General features: G+C 36.3%; 1 protein-coding gene across 1 annotated transcript in view; it reads left to right on the top strand.

Moving 5' to 3' along the window:
• The window catches only part of LOC113088733 (lipoxygenase homology domain-containing protein 1-like), a gene marked incomplete at its 3' end in the record, with an annotated part of 35187 nt that overhangs the window by 12336 nt on the left and 1297 nt on the right, over positions 1 to 21554 (top strand). Inside the window, exons 15-37 of the mRNA XM_026255802.1 lie at positions 1171 to 1331; positions 3177 to 3253; positions 4028 to 4224; positions 4314 to 4506; positions 5200 to 5360; positions 5433 to 5757; positions 6405 to 6556; positions 6816 to 6946; positions 7297 to 7442; positions 7649 to 7753; positions 7870 to 8010; positions 9565 to 9729; positions 10691 to 10872; positions 10940 to 11056; positions 12146 to 12308; positions 13536 to 13690; positions 14974 to 15183; positions 18445 to 18571; positions 18661 to 18869; positions 19809 to 19994; positions 20072 to 20199; positions 21158 to 21275; positions 21425 to 21554. The exon at positions 21425 to 21554 is cut by the window's right edge and continues 48 nt beyond it. Of these exons, the coding sequence (XP_026111587.1) occupies positions 1171 to 1331; positions 3177 to 3253; positions 4028 to 4224; positions 4314 to 4506; positions 5200 to 5360; positions 5433 to 5757; positions 6405 to 6556; positions 6816 to 6946; positions 7297 to 7442; positions 7649 to 7753; positions 7870 to 8010; positions 9565 to 9729; positions 10691 to 10872; positions 10940 to 11056; positions 12146 to 12308; positions 13536 to 13690; positions 14974 to 15183; positions 18445 to 18571; positions 18661 to 18869; positions 19809 to 19994; positions 20072 to 20199; positions 21158 to 21275; positions 21425 to 21554 (3679 nt within the window). The remainder of the gene's footprint in view (positions 1 to 1170; positions 1332 to 3176; positions 3254 to 4027; positions 4225 to 4313; positions 4507 to 5199; positions 5361 to 5432; positions 5758 to 6404; positions 6557 to 6815; positions 6947 to 7296; positions 7443 to 7648; positions 7754 to 7869; positions 8011 to 9564; positions 9730 to 10690; positions 10873 to 10939; positions 11057 to 12145; positions 12309 to 13535; positions 13691 to 14973; positions 15184 to 18444; positions 18572 to 18660; positions 18870 to 19808; positions 19995 to 20071; positions 20200 to 21157; positions 21276 to 21424) is intronic.

Here is a 21554-nt window from a genome sequence, read left to right as displayed (position 1 = left end):
CGTATACAGAATGTTCACTAATTACTATTTTTACAACCTTGTAAACTAAACATACAATAACAAACTTGGCTGTTTTGTGTCACGACCGAAGTTAAATACAGCAATTATTAAAATTATAATTCCAACTGTATGGCTAAAATATTACGGCAGAATGGGAAAAGCACAGAATTCAAAGAACTGATCGTCTCTGATCTGTGCACACTTTCTCCTATTTTTACGGAAAGCTGCACACTCGCGTAATTAAAAAATTAAGTGTTGTTTCGTTTTACTGGTGGACTGACTAACTAAATTTGACTAAATTTAAAAACCATATACTGTGTTTAAGACATTGTTATAATAATTGTCATGGTTTGATGTGATATGTGCTAACCAATCGTTAGATTTAATTACCGGTGGTAGCATGATTTATGATCATGCTTTTTTCCTCAGTTGCTCAGAACAAAAGTGGCCAACTTACTTGTTCATATGTCAATATCCAGTGAAAACTCTTATTTGGGTCATATATTCCAAGACGTAGGCTAGAATCTATGATTCCTAATTACAGTATCCACTCATTCACTCAAAACATTAGATTCATCCGCGCTGGATCTGAGCCGATGCACAACCCACTTAAAGAAGATAATTCTGGAAATAACTGCAATTGCAGGTTTCAAACAGAGATGGCGACACAGAGGCAAACGTACAGGATGCAGGTTTATATTGGGCATAAACGTTAAAGTAACGTTAGAGAAACATTCTAGAAACCAAAAACTAATATTCTTTGTCCGTTGAGAAAACCTTCCTGTGTAGGGTTGGGCATTAAAAACCGGTTCCATTTTAGAACCAGTTCCAAATTTCCAAAAAACAGAAACTGAGATTTGTGCCCTGCTTGCGTGCAGCACACACGAAGAGAAGACACTGACTTCTTTCTTATCTGTCAACCAGTATGCAGAAAACTAAATCAGTATATCAGTGTTCTGTAGGCTGCTGATTTTTGCTCGTGTTATTCAGCTGCAACAGAATGCTTTGTAAAAAGACAGAATAAATGTTTGACCTAATTTATGGGGGATTTTTTTTCTTATTTGAATTGAAACTACTGTGGGAATCGATACGCAGAATTGGAATCGATACAATTCAAACGATACTCAACCCTATTCCTGTCTAACCAAACTTTCTGTGTGTTTGTCACAGGCGGATGAGTTCATCATTGAGGCTGTGTCCATCGGGCAGGTGCGCAGGGTAAGAATTGGTCATGACGGCCACGGCGGAGGCTGCGGATGGTTCCTGGATAAAGTGAACATAAGAGAAGAAGGCCAGGCCGAATCACAGGCCGTCGAGTTCCCATGCAACAGGTGACCGTCAATCCATTAACTGGAACCCAAAGCATTGGTTTAATGTGTTAGTTCACCTCAAAATTTTAATTCTTTCATTAATAACTCACCATCATGTCATCCCAAACTTGTGAGACCTTTGTTCATCTTCAGAACACAAGTGGAGATATTTTTAAGACTCTCCATGGACAGCAACTGCAGTGTTTCTATTCTTAGAAACGTACATCAGTAAAACAGACCACGCGACATCAGTGGCACAACTTCTATTTACTTAAGCTATGAGAATAATTTTTGTGCGCGAAGAAAACAAAAATAATTTATTCAAAAATTCTTCTCCCAGAGTTAACGTCTTCCGGTATTTGGAGAGTACCACGACATATGATCATGATTTCCCCAAAATATAATCAGCATTGTTTACGTTCTGGAGAAAATGCGTGCATGCTGAATAAAAACAATACTGATTATGTTCTGGGGAAAGCGCAGACATACGTCATGGAACTCTCAAAAATGCAGAAGAATGGTTGAATAAATTATTTTGATTTTCTCTGCGCTCAAAAAGTATTCTCATAGCTTTGCAAAATTGAAGTTGAGCCACTGATGTCACATGAACTGTTTTGCTGATTTACTGTCCTTGCTACCTTTCTTGGATTGGGAAGATTGCAGTTGTGTTGCTGTCTACGAAGGGTGAGATTCCATCGAAAAATATCCTGTAGCTCAATTGGTAGAGCATTGTCTTATCAAGCGCAAGGTTGGGCGTTCGATTCCCCTGGGAACACATTATAGGTAAAAATTGATAGCCTGAATGCACTGTAAGTCGCTTTGGATAAAAGTGTCTGTTAAATGCATAAATTTACATTTATTCTTAAAGGGGGGGTGAAATGCTGGTTTTCACTCAATATCCTGTTAATCTTGAGTACCTATAGAGTAGTACTGCATCCTTCATAAATCCAAAAAGTCTTTAGTTTTATTATATTCATAAGAGAAAGATAGTCTGTACCGATTTTTCCCGGAAAAACACGACCGGCTGGAGGCGTGACGTGAAACAAACAAACCATGGCTAACAGTCAGATTCAGCGTATATTTATGATCCAGAATCAGATCCAGAGGCTGAAACTGAACGAGAGCAGCAGCAGCAAGGACTCGCTCCAAGCGGGGCTCGAATCCGGGTCTCGGCATGGGAGGCGGACGCACTAACAAGGAGGCAGAGATATTTTAAGCAGTTTTACTCACCGCATGCGGTTCCAACACACGATCGTGACCCTTTTTCGTTGGGATTGCATCATCCTTAAGAAATAAACGATGTGCAAATCCGTCGTCAAACTGGGCTTTGTTTGTAAAACAAGCATCTTCGAAATGCAGGGAACAAACACAAACACTTGCACAACTCCGTTGATGCTCTGTAAAAATAAACTCCATCCACTGGTCCCTTAATGCGGTTTCTCTTTTGGTAATCTGTGCAGGGTTGTCTTGCCCTGGCAACCAAAAACACACTTCTTTTGTGACATTTGGCGACGCTCTCGCTCTGATCAGTGAAGTCTGTTGTGCTCTCAGTGCTCTGCTATACAGGAGCGCGCTCTTCCGGCAGAAGTGCCTCAGGACCCATATAAGGAAATTCCGTTGTCCATGTTTAGCATGGGAATCCAACTCTTTAACAGTGTAAAAAACTCAGTATGCATGAAATAGCATTTCACCCCCCCTTTAATTTGTGTTCCGAAGACGAACAAAGGTCTTAAGGGTTTGAAGCGACATGAGGGTGAATAATTGATGACAGAATTTACATTTTAGGCAGAACTAACCCTTTAATGTGCAGAATAGGTCGTTCCTGAGTGACATTTGTCTTTTTTTCTTCTTCATTCATCGGTTCAGATGGTTCGACCACAATGAAGACGACGGGCAGATTGTTCGTGAGTTGGTGCCATTAGCAGACGGACAGAGACTTTACAGTAAGTTTTCTCCCGTTTCATATCTTGGTTTCCCTTTCTGTCGTTCACTTCAATGTTGTGTCGAAGTTCAGGGGCATTCTCAGTGCTCAGTACATTCTTTAATTTTAGAATTACTTATTTTTAGATTTTTATGATTTCCCAATTTTATATGTATTTTTTTAGTTTTTTAAAAGTTTATTTTATTTTACTGATTGATTTAATTATATTGTTTTATTTTTATAGTTTTACATGTGAAATTATTTCAGTTCTACTTTTTATAATTTTTTAATATAAAACTTTTACATTTTTTATTTTGAGTTCTGTTATGAACTCAATAGTTTTATGATTTAATTTTTTGTATTTCTTTAGTATTTTATTAGTTTTTTGTTAAAGGTATTTTTTTTACATTTTAAAATTTAATGAATTTTTTACTAAGTGTTTTATTTTTATAGTTTTTTTTACGTATTTCTTTTTATTTTAAATTTTTAGGATGTTATACATTTTTACTAAGTGTTTTATTTACATCATTTAAATAAAAAATCAAATCAAATTTTGAAGAACTCTTCTTTTTATGATTTTATTTTTATTTAAATTGCCTTTTGAATATATAGTAAGTGTTTTATTATTATTTATTTAATTTCAATTGACATTTTTGTTAATTGTTAGCTTTTCTCATAACTGCTCAGGGGAACATCAGTTTCACCGAAAACCAGAATTCAGCACAAAGGTCAAATTACAGAAGCCTTTTCAGTTCTCACAACACATGAAGCTGAATATTGGAAATGTCTGTTTCAGATGTCAGCTATCACATCGCAGTGAAGACGGGTAACGTCAGTGGAGGAAGTTCAGACTCTAAAGTGTTTGTGAAGTTCTACGGTGAGAAGGGAGACACCAGCAGAATGATGCTCGTGGTCTCAGACAACAACCTGCGCAATTACTTCGAGGCGGGTCGGGTGGATGTTTTCACCGTCGACACCGCTGACATCGGGCAGGTCACAAATTTGCGCTTTCCTAAGAGTACTGCATTACATTTAGCAGACACATCCTCATAAACTCATGAAGATGTTTTTCTCAAATCTAGATCAACCGGCTCCTGATAGGTCACACTAATGAAGGCATGCGCGCTGGCTGGTTTCTGGACAGCGTTCAGATCATGGTGCCAAATCATGGCAAACACTACATGTTCCCCAGTCACCGCTGGCTGTGTAGAGACGAGGCTGATGGGAAGACGGAGGTGGAGATTTACCCCAGTGAAATACTGGATGTTGAACAATGTAAACGTTCATGCTGTTATTATATAGCAGATCCCTGCTGAAAACACACTGCAAACAATCTACTTCTTACTTAGTAGAAGTAGCTTAGCAACATTCTAAACCACTTAAAACAAATTACATTTATTGTTCTGATCCCAATAGCAGATATTTCTCTTTTTGTAATTTTTCAGAAAACGAGACTTAAGGCCAGATTTATTAACAACGCAAACCATCTTTTGGCGATAGAATGTAAAGATTTACTAAGATGCACAGAGAAGAATTAGCACTAAAATGCCATGCACACAGTTATTTTTGCATCTGACCTTATTCAATATGCATTTGTAGAAGACGCAAAATTTATGAGCTTCAAAATGATTCACGAAACGCGATTTACAAATGTTTGCGCTCATCAAACTACTGTTGTTTGAACCAATATTTAACGCCCAAAATGCATGTGGTAATTTGCATTGCTCTTGGTAGATTGCACTGGTCATTATGGAGATGATTTGCTGCATCTGTGTTTTTCACTGTGTGCATTGTTAGTAAATCACACGCATAATTTTCCCCTTCCGTCGACGCTGTTTTGGAATTGTATTTAGTAAATCTGGCCCTTAATATGCTTTTTGTGTGTCTTAAATCAATGGAATAATTTTTGCATGTTCTTGTTTTTAGAAGCATGAAGTACTATTGCTTTCTTTTGTAATTGTCCTGTAGTGATAAACTATGAGATCACGGTTGTGACGGGGGATGTTTTTGCTGGTGGCACAAATGCCAATGTTTTTATCCAAATTTACGGAGATCAAGGAAAGACGGAGGTGCTCCAAATCGGCAGCAGGTCAAACAACTACGAGAGAGGAGCAACAGACATATACAAGGTACTGTCAATGTCTAGCCATCATCATCACACTCACTCAGCGTCATACTGATCTGTGACGTCTGTGCGACAGATTGAGGCTAAGGATGTGGGGAAGATCTTCAAGATCCGTGTTAGCAATGATGACTCGGGCGTAGGAGCCGGATGGTACCTGGACCGGGTGGAGATCAAGCGTCTGATAATGGCCATGGTCCCCAAAGAGAAGAAAGAAGATAAAAAGAAGAAGAAGAATAAAAAAAAGAAGAGCGAGGAGGATGAGGACGAGGAAGGCGGTGGAGAGGAGATGCGTGAGGTGGTCTTGACCTACTTATTCCCCTGCGATCGCTGGCTGGCTTCTGATGAGGAGGATGGAGAGATGGTGGTGGAACTTCTTCCAGAGGACAATGAGGAGCTGGAGGGTACAGACACCGACCAATGTTTGATCATGCGGCTCTGTTAAATACGTTCGACTATGTCAGTCACCTTTAGACTCTAAAACTGACTCAAAATAATGAATCAACCACATAAAATTGGTTTTTAGTGGTCTAAATTAGTGGTCGGCCAAACAGCCAAACAGAAAAATGTATAGGCTGATGCCAATATTTGAAAAATGCCAAATATCGGCCGATATATTGGCCTTGCCGATATATCGGTTGACCACTTCTCTAAATCACATAAAATAACCTATTGTAGCAACACTTTAAAAACACTCAGCAGCCATATAGCAACAATCTAAAGCCCCTTTAGAATAACCTCTCAATTGCAGAGCTATACTTAAACCAATCAGAAGAACCTTGCAACCAAATAGGCACACTTTATAACCGCAGAGAATACCTTAACAACCACAAACAAACAATTTCAAACACTCTAGAATTAAGGCAATGATTTTTACATGGGAAAACACCACTTATACAGTATTTCTTTCAGATTTACAGTAAGAATCCAGTGTGACATTTAATACTGTTGTATGATAATGGACAAATCACAGATTACCGCTGCAGTACCATTGATCAAATCATGGTAAATACTTTCTTGTTTTAATAATTCATAATCTGTTCCACCTCAGAAAACACATATGAGGTCCACATCTTCACGGGGAACATGATGGGGGCCGGAAGTGATGCCAACGTGTTCATCAATATCTACGGAGAGAATGGAGACACTGGAGAACGACCCTTGAGAAAGTCCAGTCATCTCAACAAATTTGAACGTGGACAGGTAAGATGAATGACCGAATGAACGTCCAGTCATGGAAGGCAGGCAATCTGACACGATCCCTCATGTTATTCACAGTAGATGTAGTGGTATAGTCTTACTCATCTGTTAATGTGAGCCGATTAATTATTTACCACACACATTGAATATTCTCCTCTGAATCGAGGCCACCTTAACAGACCCAAGCTGACATCCTGCGTCTCATTGTTTTCTTCATGTTTGTGGAAGTAGATTCATGGTTATGTGCTGCTTCAACTTACAGGAGGACACGTTCTCCATCACGGCCGTGGAACTGGGGACTTTGAAGAAGCTGAGGATCCGTCACGATAACAGCAACCAGTCAGCTTGGTACCTAGACAGGGTAGAGATCGTGGACACTAAAGATGACACCACGTGAGTTCACTCAGACTGATTCCTTAAGCTCTGGCCTGACACAGATATCAGAGCAATCTAGAAACCAAATAGTAACTCCATACAACCCTTCAAAACACTCAAGACAACCCAACAACCGCATAGTAACACTCTAATACTCTCAGAATTACCCAGTAACCACATATCAACTCTAAAATGCTTAGAATTACCCAGAAGCTACATTAAAAGACAGGAAAACAGATCCCATGGAGATTTGGATGTGTCGATTTATTAATGAGCCTATTGTGTTGAAGCGCTTAAACACAGTCACATAATGCAGAAACTTAATGAACGCGTCTCACGTCTTACTCTGCATATCGGCTTACGCTCAGGTATTACTTCCCCTGTAACCGCTGGCTGGCGGTTGATGAAGATGACGGTCAGATTGCGCGAGAGCTCGTTCCTGTGGATGAGGCTTTCATGAGGAAGGACGAGGATGAGGAGGATTCTGGGGCCACACTGGGTTTGGAGCAGAAAGGTGAACAAAACACGAATAAATTTAGTTTTACGTCAAAGCAGATCTAAAAATATATTCCCTAGCGATTCAAATTGTAACTGGAAAAAAATTGCTGAAATTATATTGAAACCATACCTACTTTTAATTTCAGTCTAGTGCAAACGATTGCAAATTTGTGGTCAGTTTTGTCTGTCAGTCCATTTATTTTCTTCGTATTCTGTTTGTAGCAATGTCGACAACATACACATTGAGGATCAAGACTGGAGAAAAGAAACATGCTGGAACAGACGCCAATATCTTTGCGATTCTGTATGGAGAGAATGATGACACAGGTCAAAAAACACGCAATCACCAATTTGAATAAATATAGTGCGTTCATTACACTATTCGCTAACTATTCAAATGGCTTTTTTTGGTTTCTTTTTCTCTATCCTCATGAACCGAACAGGACTCATTAACCTGAAAGCCTCTAAATCGCACAAAAACAAGTTCGAGAAAGGAATGATCGATGAATTTATCGTGGAGGCCGTTGATCTCGGAGAACTCCAGAAACTGAGAATTGGCCATGACAACTCAGGTGAGACTGACGGTCATTAAATGTGACTGAAAGCACGTCTGAATGTGATCACATGCTGAGTGACAGCCGGGTTTGAATCAGGCTTTGTTTGGACAGGATTCGCTCGACTGCCTCTAAAAGCTTCTTGCAAACAGTTAGCAACCTGTCTGGTATTAAGTTGCTTGGCAACATTACAGAAACGCTCCAATCACATCGCTCTTAATGGCAGCTGTTGTTCCCGAGTCACTGGGAATAAATCACAAATAAACCTCTTACATTCCTGGACAGCAGTTATTGAATGGAGGTCAAACTTTGCTTATGTTTCTCCCGGATCTCAATACGGAGTTTCAAAAAATATCTCGGTATTATCTGAAACTCTGCTCAAATACACTTAATAGCCAAAAGTATTGGACCCCCTCTTTTTAACGACCAGGTTTGACTATTTTAGTATTTTCCATGCGTATAAATCTTTTTGCTTATGTTTCTCCCAGATCTCAATCTGGAGTTTAAAAAAAGATCTCATTATAATCAGAAATTGTGCTCAAATACACTTTATTGCCAAAAGTATTGGACCCCCTTTTTCTAATGAATAGGTTAGACTACTTCAGTATTTTCCATGAGTACAAATCTTAATGTTAAAGCATTTAATAACGCCCTAGGGAATTGTGTGCTTCTAATTTGATCCACTTTATTCTTTAACACAGAAGTAAGCCGTTTTCTGTGAATTTCGGTTCATTAGCTGCTGTAGGGAAATAACGAGAAGAATAACAAAGTGCAGTAAACGGTAAAACTGTGTGCACTATAAGCCAGGATGGTCATAAATAAGATAATATGTAAAAAAAAAACACCAATGACTTGTACATATGGTATATGGACAAAAGTATTGACACCCCCTTCTTTAGAACAGAAAAAGACATTTCCAAAATTGTGGTAACAAAGATAAATGAATGTGTTTAAAAAATTTATTTTAATCTCTGTTGGAAGTGTCTTAAATGACTTTATGCATATGTAAAAGTCATTGGTGTTAGATGATTTTTTAGCCCAAGGTCTGTATTTAAAGTCACAGTAGACCAATAAAGTTCTTCCACACTGACTGAATCAATCATTTCTTTTGAACCTTGCCTTATACACAGAGGCATTGTCATGTTAGAATAGAAAAGGGTCCTGTCCAAACTGTTGCTACAATTCCCTAAAATATGCTTTTACAATAAGATTTGTACTCATTGAAATTAATAAAGCGGTCAAACCTCTTCATGAGAAGGAGGTGTCCCAATTCTTTTAGCAATATAGTGTATATCTGGAGTGTTTCTCATCAAATGATCTGAGCTGCTCTCCTCTTAATGTTATAGCTTTATATTCTTACAACATCACAGCTATTGGCTCGTTTGGGTTTGTTTTATAAGGAATTTTAAGAGGAACATCTGTAAAGCTCATCTTTTAATTCTTCAACTTCATTCCAGAGAACTTAAGCTATAAAAAAGCAACGTCTGAGCAATAAATAGACATCTTGGATAGTTTCCTCTCTAGCTGGACTGTAGCTGCATCAGCAGGAGCATTAATGGAGATGATTGGGTCTGTGTTTTGCAGGAGGGTCGGCTGGATGGTTCCTGGACTGGGTGGAGATCGACGCTCCTTCTCAAGGACAGAGGCTTCGTTTCCCATGTGGCCGCTGGCTGGACACAGGAGAAGACGATGGAGCTGTTGTCAGAGATCTGTATCCAGCGGAGCTACAGACCGAACTTTACACGCCGTGTAAGAGACCGTGAACCGCTTGTGTACAGCCAAAGCACATGCAGTGAATTAAATAGAGATTATTTTATCATTGTTTGCTTCCACTGAACATCAAAAAACTAAAAAGGTAGTAGATTATATCCCAAAAATGTCAAAGATGGTTTTCTTATTCGTTAATTGTTTTGTCTCGTCTTGTACAAATATCTAAACATTCCTAAAGATATCAAGATGCATTTACTTCAGTAACAAAATGACTTAAAATATGAACTCTTGCAATTATATTAAATGAAAAAAAAAAAGTTTCAAGATATTAAAGGAAAAAACTAAAAGTATCAAAATTAAGCAAATTAGTGCTTAAAAGAATAAAAAATATCTGCCTGTGTGTTCAGAAAAATAAACTTAATTCAAAGATAAATCAATAATTTTTATTCCACCAATAGCAGATTTTTTTTCTTGTTCTAAACATATATTCAATTAAATAAGATCAAAAAATTTTGCAGTGTATTATAACAGTTTTTAGTATTTATTTTAATTTTAGTTTAAGTTTTTATGTCATTTTATTTCAGTTATTGCATTCTATTTTTTGTTCTTGTGTATTTATGTCATTTTTATTCTTATTTTTTAATATGCTTTTTTAATTCTGTTTTATAGCGAATTATTTTGGTTTTATTTATATTAATACATCAAGTTAAACTAAATGAGAATTAGAAATGTTTCCTTGGCATCTAGCTTAAATAAACTTGTTTTTTTAATACTTTATTTGATTTCAAGTAATGGAAATGTTGGTTACTCGGATTAAGTATTTCATAATTTATTGTCATTACAATATAAATTACATGCAATATCTAACAAGGACACCTTTTTTTAAATAGTTTTATTTTTTCTGTAAATGTCTCTCACTTAGCTTTATATGAATATGAATCAGGCAGAGAGGTTTGTGTTCGAGTGCTTCATTCTTCATCGTTGGTGTCTTCTCCTGCAGTCGTTCCCTACGAGATCAGCACCTTCACGAGTGACGTGTTCGCCGCGGGGACGGATGCAGATGTTTTCATCGTTCTGTACGGTCAGAAGGGTCTGTGTACGCAGCAGAAGTACCTGTGTGTGAACAAGAGAGAACGCCGCATGTACTTCGAGAGATCAGCAGAAGACATGTTCATTGTGGAGGTGAGCATCGGTCGCTCATCATTATATAGTCGCCAGTGAACGCTGAGCTTTCTTTCTCTCTGTGAAGCTGGAAGACATAGGGGATGTCATAGAGAAGATCCGCATCGGACACGATAACCAAGGGACGAACCCCGGCTGGCATCTGGACAGAGTGGAAATCAGAAGACTTTTGAGGAAAGGAAAGGTAACAGCGATCGGAAAATGAGTCGCATGGGTGTATTTGTAGAAATAGCCAAAAACACATTGTCAGGGTCTTACAAAATGATTGCCAAAAATCATTAGGATATAAAGTAAATATAATGTTCCATGAAGATATTTTGTAAATTTCTTACTGTAAAATTTAAACGTAATTTTTGATTCGTAATATGCATTGCTAAGAACAACTTTAAAGGTGTTTTTCTCAATATTTGTAATATTTTTTGCTCTCTCAGATTCCAGATTTGTTTAAATAGTTGTATCTCAGCCAAATATTGTCCTCCGAACAAAACCACACATCAGTGCAAAGCTATTTATTCAGCTTTGAGAAAGGAAAGCAGTGTATAGAAAAATATTTGTATTTCCAGACTTTTGCCCCTTATTTAGTTTTTATAATAGAAAATTAAGAATTTAACGAATATATAAACATATCATACATGAAGTGTTTTCATTGCAGCTGTTTAGTGATTGTCAAACACGACTGAATAAATCCAAGGTGCAGTTTTTCGTCATGCAAAAATGAGTGTTTTTGATTTCTTGTGATATTCTTAGCACTTTATTACATAGCATTCAGACCTTTGTAAAAAATAAAAACGTAAGGACTTTTATCTGCACATGAGAAATCCTTAAAATTGCCATATAGGACCCCTTTTATGCTGTTTTGGTCTCCACAGAGTATGCATTAAAGAAAGGCATTTTCCACAAATTTTTAAATAAATCAATTTAATGATAAAATTGAAAAAACAATTTCATTATAGAAAACTATAAACAAAGTGTATGTCTAAATGTTTTTCAATCAGTCAGGGACAATGCATTGTTAGAGCGAAAAGTAAAATTAAATTATTTCATTTTTTTATGTTTAGTGTTCTATAATGAAGTTGTAGAAATCTTTTTTTTTTTTTATTAAATTGATTTATTCAAAATTGTCAGATTATGTCTTCCATAACTATGTACCAGATATAAATCTGAAAATACTGCTGTATGAACCATTTATGCTGAGTGTGGTCTGTTTGGAAACGAGAGTCTTGAGAAGCTGTGGATCACTGAAACATGTGAAAGTGATGTGACTGTTCTCCAGGGTTCGGAGACGACCATCTTTCCGTGTGAACGCTGGCTGGCCAGGTCTGAGGATGACGGAGAGACGGTGAGAGAGCTGGTGCCGTCAGAGATCATCACGGAGAAGCTGCTGAGAGACGGGACGCTCAAACACAGCGAGATCGAGGTGGAGGATGCTCTGGAGAGTGAGTACAGCGTTAGGAGTTCACTCCATACGTTTATAGAGAACAATAAACATCCGGCTTTTCCCTGTAGGAATGACTTCTGTTGAACTGTGAACAGTCAGCAAAAGATTGCATATATACGTTTATATAGTTATTGTTTTCTAAGAACAGAATGTCAAATCAACGACATCCCATATTAAAAAGATTTTATTTATATCCATCACAACTCCAGATATTTGACTGGTGGTGGTGTCAGTATGGATGTTAATCCTATTTCTGTAAAATGTTTGTGAAAATTAAATGTAAATCTCCCAAGAAATTCTGTAAATATACCAAATACTTTGACAATCAATATATACTTTATACACTTCTGCTAATGCAAGGATTTTGTGTTTGGATTTTTTTCCACACCAAGCCACGCCCCTCAATAAGCCCCTCCCCCATAACAAAGCCCCGCCCCCAAAATATCACTTTAAGATGAACTCAAAAATTGGCAGTATTAGTATTATTCTGTATTATTCTATATTATTCAATGAGATTTCATTTTTATATTTTCAGTTTTAGTGATTTTTTTTTCATGTGCTTTTGTCATTTTTATTTGTATCTGTTTTTCCATTATTATTTTGCTTTAATTTTTATTTCATGTTTAGTTGTCAGTTATTTCAATTTTAGCACCTCAACAATTGTAATATTAATTTTAGTGTTCTAAATTTTTAATTAATTGAATATTATTCTAAGTACTTTAGTGCTTTACTACTTATTTCATGCAACATTTCCAATTTCCAGAATTTTTTTAATTTACATTATTCATCTTACGTTTAGTCATTTAGCAGATGCTTTTATCCAAAGCGACTTAGAAATGATGAAAACAGAAGCAATCAAAAACAAAATCTTATTTTTAATGTTCATTCATTCAAATAATTTAATAAACAGGTACATTATCAAGTTAATGCTCTAACACTAATAGATGAGAACTTGTGTCTTCTGTAGAGCTATTTTACTGCTGAAATGAATTGGTTTCACAATTAGTTCATTAATTGAACACTTTTTTTCTGTTTCTTACTTTGACCGTGCTTTGAAAAAAGTCAGTATTGTATAAAGCGCTGTAGAAATGAATAGTGAAGAATAGTTTAAGTGAACAGTAACAACACTGGCTCAAATGAACCCATGTGAGCAGGAGACACACGCTCGTTTGGACTTGTTGTGGATCTCTGCTGATCTCTAACACACGTGTGTATGTTTCTGCAGCTCACACGTATAAGGTGTCTGTGAGGACGGGGGACATGCATGGAGCTGGAACCGATGCCAACGTGTTCCTGATCATCTACGGAGATCTGGGAGACACCGGAGAACGCAAGCTCAGCAAATCTGAGAGCAACGGCAACAAGTTTGAGAGAGGAGCTGTGAGTCACAGATACTCCTCGTTACTGTTAGATCCTTCTTGAAGGACATTTCCTTGCCAGAGCAGATATGGCAGCTATAGACGATGATGTAGAACCATCTAGAACTCCAACGTCCAATATTATTCACAATAACGTTCTTCAGGAATACTGCTCTTATAAACCAAGGAATTTACATGATTCACTGGACATTTGTAATGATATTATTTATCTTCTTATTTTATGATTTAGAGCTTGGAATAACTAGAAGAATGCATATTCATTATAAAAATACCCATGAAGTTAAATCAATTTCCTTATAGGTCAAGAAATCTCACATTTCAAATATCAAATATCCAGATTCCTATATATTTTTTAATAATAATAATAATAATAATAATGATAATAATTGAATACATTTTGTTAAGAGGGTGAATTAATATAACATTTTAATATGGTTTTGTCTTATTTTAAATAATTTTAAGTCATCTTAACAGCCCTTGGTTGAAGCAGCTTTTTTCTAGATTTGATGACTAATAATAAATAATAATCAGTGTTATTTAAGTTTCAGTGAGTATCTATTTGTATCTATTATACTTTTTAGTAATATATAAAAATAAAAAGTTACATTTTTTGTTTTAATATTTTACATTTTTATTTTTTTCATGCATTTTATTTTTTTATATTTTAATTAAATTTAAATTCTTCTTATTGTTTTTGTTCTAATTTTTGGTTCTGTCACATTACATCAACTCCTATGAAAATGAAATGAAGTTCTATAGCTATTAGATAGATATTATCATTCAAGAACTATATCAGATGCCTTAAAGTCGCTGGAGTATATTTGTAGAAATAGACAACAATAAATTGTATGAGTCACAATTATACATTTCTCTTTTATGACAAAAATCATTAGGATATTAAGTAAAGATCATGTTCCATGAAGATATTTAGTAAACGTCCTATCGTAAATATATCAAAACTTCATGTTTGATTAGTAATATGCATTGATAAGAACTTCACTTGAACAACTTTAAAGATGATTTTCTCAATATTTAGTTTTTGTTGCTCTCTCATATTCCAGATTTTCAAATATCTTCCTCCTAACAAACCAGACATCAACGGAAAATTAATTTAGCTTTATTCAGATGATTTATAAATCTCAATTTCGAAACATTGACACCTAAGATCGGTTTTGTGTTCCAGGATCACATTTAGAGGAAAAACAAAGCAGCGCATCATCAGCACAACAATGAGAGCAGCAACGTTTCAGCATTTCAGGATTCACAGCAGCTGTTTGTGTGCAGGTCGACAAGTTCAGCATTGAAGCCGTGGATCTGGGCCAGGTCTATAAGATCCGAATCCGTCATGATAACTCTCTGGCTGGAGCTGACTGGTATCTGGATCAGGTGGAGGTGGTGGATGTGGAGACAGAAGAGGTTTACATGTTTCTGTGTGAGCGCTGGCTCTCCACTAAGAAAGAGGACAAGCGCATCCAGAGGACCTTCTTTGTCAAGGTAATGGACATCTCACTCGATATAAACTAGGGCTGTCGATTGAACTTGTCAGTCAATATTGGAATAAATAAAATTTTAAAATGCATCTGCTTTTTGAATGAATCAAGTGAGTCAAAGATTCAGTGATTCATTCATAAAGACAAGTGTTTAGCTTCATTTGTGAATGAATCTGCCTTTTGAATGAATCAAGTGAGCCAAAGATTCAGTGATTCGTTCGTAAAGACAGTCTCTCGCTTCATTTGTGAATGAATCTGCCTTTTGAATGAATCAAGTGAGCCAAAGATTCAGTGATTCATTCGTAAAGACAAGTGTTTAGCTTCATTTCTGAATGAATCTGACTTTTGAATGAATAGAGTAAGCCAAAGATTCACTGATTCATTCGTAAAGACAAGTCTCTCGCTTCATTTCTGAATGAATCTCACTTTTGAACGAATCGAGTGAGCCGAAGATTCAGTGATTCATTCGTAAAGACAAGTCTTTCGCTTCATTTCTGAATGAATCTGCCTTTTGAATGAATCAAGTGGGTCAAAGATTCAGTGATTTGTTCGTAAAGACAAGTGTTTAGCTTCATTTCTGAATGAATCTGACTTTTGAACGAATCGAGTAAGCCAAAGATTCACTGATTCATTCGTAAAGACAAGTCTTTCGCTTCATTTCTGAATGAATCTGCCTTTTGAATGAATCAAGTGGGTCAAAGATTCAGTGATTTGTTCGTAAAGACAAGTGTTTAGCTTCATTTCTGAATTAATCTGCCTTTTGAATTAATAGAGTAAGCCAAAGATTCACTGATTCATTCGTAAAGACAAGTCTCTCGCTTCATTTCTGAATGAATATGACTTTTGAATGAATCGAGTGAGCCAAAGATTCAGTGATTTGTTCGTAAAGACAAGTGTTTAGCTTCATTTCTGAATGAATCTGCCTTTTGAATGAATCGAGTCAAAGATTCAGTGATTCATTTGTAAAGACAAGTCTCTCGCTTCATTTCTGAATGAATCTGCCTTTTGAATGAATCAAGTGATTCAAAGATTCAGTGATTTGTTCGTAAAGACAAGTTTATAGCTTCATTTATGAATGAATATGACTTTTGAACGAATCGAGTGAGCCGAAGATTCAGTGATTCATTCGTAAAGACAAGTCTTTCGCTTCATTTCTGAATGAATCTGCCTTTTGAATGAATCAAGTGGGTCAAAGATTCAGTGATTTGTTCGTAAAGACAAGTGTTTAGCTTCATTTCTGAATGAATCTGACTTTTGAACGAATCGAGTAAGCCAAAGATTCACTGATTCATTCGTAAAGACAAGTCTTTCGCTTCATTTCTGAATGAATCTGCCTTTTGAATGAATCAAGTGGGTCAAAGATTCAGTGATTTGTTCGTAAAGACAAGTGTTTAGCTTCATTTCTGAATTAATCTGCCTTTTGAATGAATAGAGTAAGCCAAAGATTCACTGATTCATTCGTAAAGACAAGTCTCTCGCTTCATTTCTGAATGAATATGACTTTTGAATGAATCGAGTGAGCCAAAGATTCAGTAATTTGTTCAAAAAGACAGTCTCTCGCTTCATTTCTGAATGTATCTGCCTTTTGAATGAATCAGGTGAGTCAAAGATTCAGTGATTCATTTGTAAAGACAAGTCTCTCGCTTCATTTCTGAATGAATCTGCCTTTTGAATGAATCAAGTGATTCAAAGATTCAGTGATTTGTTCGTAAAGACAAGTTTATAGCTTCATTTATGAATGAATATGACTTTTGAATGAATTGAGTGAGTCAAAGATTCAGTGATTCATTCGTAAAGACAGTCTCTCGCTTCATTTCTGAATGAATCTGACTTTTGAACGAATCAAGTGAGCCAAAGATTCAGTGATTCATTCGTAAAGACAAGTCTCTCGCTTCATTTCTGAATGAATCTGCCTTTTGAATAAATCAAGTGAGTCAAAGATTCAGTGATTTGTTCGTAAAGACAAGTGTTTAGCTTCATTTCTGAATGAATCTGCCTTTTGAATGAATCGAGTCAAAGATTCAGTGATTTGTTCGTAAAGACAAGTGTTTAGCTTCATTTCTGAATGAATCTGACTTTTGAACAAATCCAGTGAGTCAAAGATTCAGTGATTCGTTCGTAAAGATAGTCTCTCGCTTAATTTTTGAATGAATCAAATGAGTCAAAGATTCAATGATTTGTTTGAAAAGAGAAGTCTCCCGCTTCATATATGAATGAATCTGCCTTTTGAATGAATAGAGTGAGCCAAAGAGTCAGTGATTCATTCGTAAAGACAAGTCTCTCGCTTCATTTCTGAATGAATCTGCCTTTTGAATAAATCAAGTGAGTCAAAAATTCTAGTGGGGAAGTTGTGGCCTAATGGTTAGAGGGTTGGACTCCCAAATGAAGGGTTGTGAGTTCTAGTCTCGGGCCGGAAGGAATTGTGGGTGGGGGTAGTGCATGAACAGTTCTCTCTCCACCTTCAATACCACGACTTAGGTGCCCTTGAGCAAGGCATCGAACCCCCAACTGCTCCCCGGGCGCCGCAGCATAAATGATGAACACTGCTCCGGGTGTGTGCTCACAGTGTGTGTGTGTGTGTGTGTGTGTGTGTTCACTGCTCTGTGTGTGTGCATTTCGGATGGGTTAAATGCAGAGCACAAATTCTGAGTATGGGTCACCATACTTGGCTGAATGTCACTTCACTTTTCACTTTAATTCAGTGATTCATTTGTAAAGACAAGTCTCTCGCTTCATTTCTGAATGAATCTGCCTTTTGAATGAATCAAGTGAGTCAAAGATTCAGTGATTTGTTCGTAAAGACAAGTGTTTAGCTTCATTTCTGACTGAATCTGCCTTTTGAACGAATCAAGTGAGCCAAAGATTCAGTGATTCATTTGTAAAGACATCTGTAAAGCATTTTTTTTTATTTCTGAATGAATCAGCTGTTTGATACAAACGGTTGAACGAATGAATTAATTAATGTTTTTAAAACACATTAAGACATTTAGACCCACTACTAGTTTTTAGAATATCATTAAACAAAAATCAATATTAAATTTTGAATCAAAATATTTATTTGGAAATCAGAATTTCTGTAATGTCTATTCAATGTTTTCTTATTTAACACAATAATAACTTTAAATTATCCTTTTTTGGGTCGTTTCCCAGCCCAAATTGATTTGCGGTGAAGTAATTGGTACTTCACATAATTAATTAGATTAAAATGTTTAATTAGCCCTAATAGAAACTTCATTAAAAGTTAACGCGCATCTGTCGTGTTTAGGGATACGAGGGTGAGAGGAACCCTCAGAACGCAAAGAAGAACATGCAGAACTCTAAAGCAGGTCTGGACAGCAACATGAACAAGAAGAAGAAGAAGAAGAAGGCTGTTATTATGGAGGAGGGTCCGAGTAAGATGATGCTTTCTTCCAGTGATTCATTCTGAAGTCTCCGACAGACAGAAACGGTGGTTTAATGCTCAGAATCTGTGTGTTGGCAGTGATCCCGTACCACTTCACAGTGTCCACCGGAGACGATCGTGACGCCAGCACCAGCAGCCGGGTTTACGTCATCATCATGGGGCCCAACGATTTAGAAACGGAGCGACTCTGGCTGGATCTCACTGATGGGAAGACGTGCTTCGCTGCGGGAGGAATGGAGCACTTCATGTGTTACGGACTAGACGTGGGTGAGATCAAGAGAGTCGAGGTGAGACTCGTGTACATTTACACTGCTGTTCAGTCTCTTCTGCTCACCAGGGCTGCATTCGTTTGATCAAAACTACTTTAAAATTATGAAATATTATTAGTATTTAAATCATCTGTTTTCTGAGTGAATCTGTGTTAAAGTGTAATTTATTTCTGTGATGCTCCGCTGTATTTTCAGCATCATTCCTCCAGTCTTCAGTGTCACATGATCTTCAGAAATCATGAAAATATGATGATTTACTGCTCAAGAAACATTTCTGATTATTATTATCTGGTCGTGCTGTGTGATATTTTTGTGGAAACTGTGATGCATTTAGTTTTTCAGGATTCACAGATGAACAGAAAGTTCAGAAGAACAGCTTTTATTTTAAATGGAAATCATTTGGAACATAAGAAATGTCTTTACTGTCACTTTTGAAGTTTATTATAGTTAAATGAAAAAAAAATCTGTTAATTTAGTAAAATTAACATCAACTGTATTTTTGAAATACAAATATAAGTAATAATAATTAATAAAAACGTTCCAGGATTATTAAAGTTATCAAATGCAAAAAAAAAAAAAAAAAAAAAAAGGGTAAAAGAACAAAAACAAAATAAAACTAATAAATAAATGACACATACAAATGAATAAAAACTACATAGACACATAATAAAAGTGAAAACCGAAAATCAAATATTGTCCTCCAAACAAACCAGACATCAATGGAGAGATGATTTATTCAGCTTTCAGATGATTATTACATTATTTTCAAAGAAAATTGACCTTTAATGAGTGGTTTTGTGTACTTCAGTGTAACACACACACACACACACACACACACAGTAATTCAGTAATGCAGTAATTCCTCAGAAGAGCGTCAGGAAGTGTTTGTGTGCACTAACACATCAGTCATCATGATTCTCAGTGAGTTCTGGCTCCGGTCTGATCTTCTGTTCTCAGTTGGGTCATAACGGAGCGACTCCCGAGAGCTGCTGGCTGGTGGACGCGCTGTCCGTGGCCGTTCCCACCAAAGGCATTCAGTACAACTTCCTGTGCAAGTGCTGGCTGGCCAAAGACAGAGGAGACGGTCTGACGGCCCGAGTCTTCAACATACTGGACGCCACCACCATCAGCATCATCAGGAAGGTCCAGACGCTCTCTGTGGTCAGTCTGCATCTCTGTGTGCGGAGAACAGGGCTGGTGTTGACTCTGCTGTTGTTCAGGTGGTTTATGAAGTGACCGTGGTCACCGGGGACACTCAGAACGCAGGAACGGACACCAACATCTTCATCACTGTGTTTGGAGCCAACGGGAGCATGGAGGAGATGCTCCTCGCCAAACACGAGGACAGGTGCGCGTTTAACACAACCCACATCCTTCAAATCAGATCGCTGTTTTATTTAGATTTGTGTTATTTAAAATAAAATAAAATATCAATATGGTTTTTGTTTAATTTAGTTTTAGTTATATTTAGTACATCAAGGGAAAGTAGAAATGACAATGTGGAATGTCGACTGAAATAAAATAAGTTTAAGTTGTTATGATTTTATTTCAGGTAATGTTTATTTTTAGTAACAGTTTTTTACTGTAAAAGTTTCTTTTTTTAATCTTTTGCTATTTATATTCATATTTTCAGGTTGAATTTTAGAGGTAAATTCATAGCAATTCTGATGTGTTTTTGTCATGTTTATAAATATATATATTTTTTATTTTTCAAAATGTCTATATAGTTTTATTAATGTTATATTTCAACAAAAATGAGAAATGTTCTTATAACAAAAGTAGATTACATTTGAATGTTTATTTTATTTTAAGTAATTCAATTTTTATAGTTTGATTTGTATATTTTAAATTAGTTTTTATTTTAGTATTTTCCATTTTCATTAATAAGTTTTAGTAATTTTGTTATTTTTTGACATTTTTATGAGTTTTAGTTATTTTGGTGCATCAAGTTAAACTAAATGAAAGCGAGAAATGTTACATTGTCAACTCACTAAAACAATTCTCTTTTTTTATTCCAAGTAATGATATATTTTATGGTTTATGTTTTGTCATTTTGTCTTTAATGTTTTGTTTAAATAATTTTATAAATGTATTTCCAATGTTAATTTAAGTTTTAGTAATTCTGTTATGTGTATTTGTCATTTTTATTAGTGTTTTTTATATATATTTAAATATAATTTGTATAAATTTTTATTTTAGCTTAAGTGATATTATTGCATCTAGTTAAGTTGAACTAGCTGAATTAGTGTTTTTTTTTTTTTTCAGTTAATATTTATTTTGCAGCTAATAACTCTGGTTTGTGGAAGGTTTGAAAGAGGACAGGAAGACACGTTTAACCTGGAGATCGATGACATCGCGCCGCTAAAGAAGCTCCGCGTTCGGATCGACGCGACAGGAAGTCGTCCTGATTGGTTCCTCGACAAGGTCAGTCTGTGATCCCAGCTTCTAATGAAACTCGAGCAGCTCACTTCCTGTTCGGACTCAAATCTGTGAGTCTTTTAATCAGGTTAATCTCAACATAATGAATGAAACTCATGACTATAATCATGATGTGTTCCTGTCACATGACGCAGATAATCATGAGAAACCTGAGCTCGGAGGAGGTGTATGTTTTCACCTACGAGGAGTGGCTCTCCAAGACCAAAGGACCCAAGAGGACCAAGGTGTGTGAACTTCCTGCGGTCGTGGACGACGAGGAGATGG

The sequence above is a fragment of the Carassius auratus genome, unplaced genomic scaffold, assembly GCF_003368295.1.
Source record: "Carassius auratus strain Wakin unplaced genomic scaffold, ASM336829v1 scaf_tig00046945, whole genome shotgun sequence".
Lineage (NCBI taxonomy): Eukaryota > Metazoa > Chordata > Actinopteri > Cypriniformes > Cyprinidae > Carassius > Carassius auratus.
This window is presented reverse-complemented; position numbering and strand designations above follow the sequence as displayed.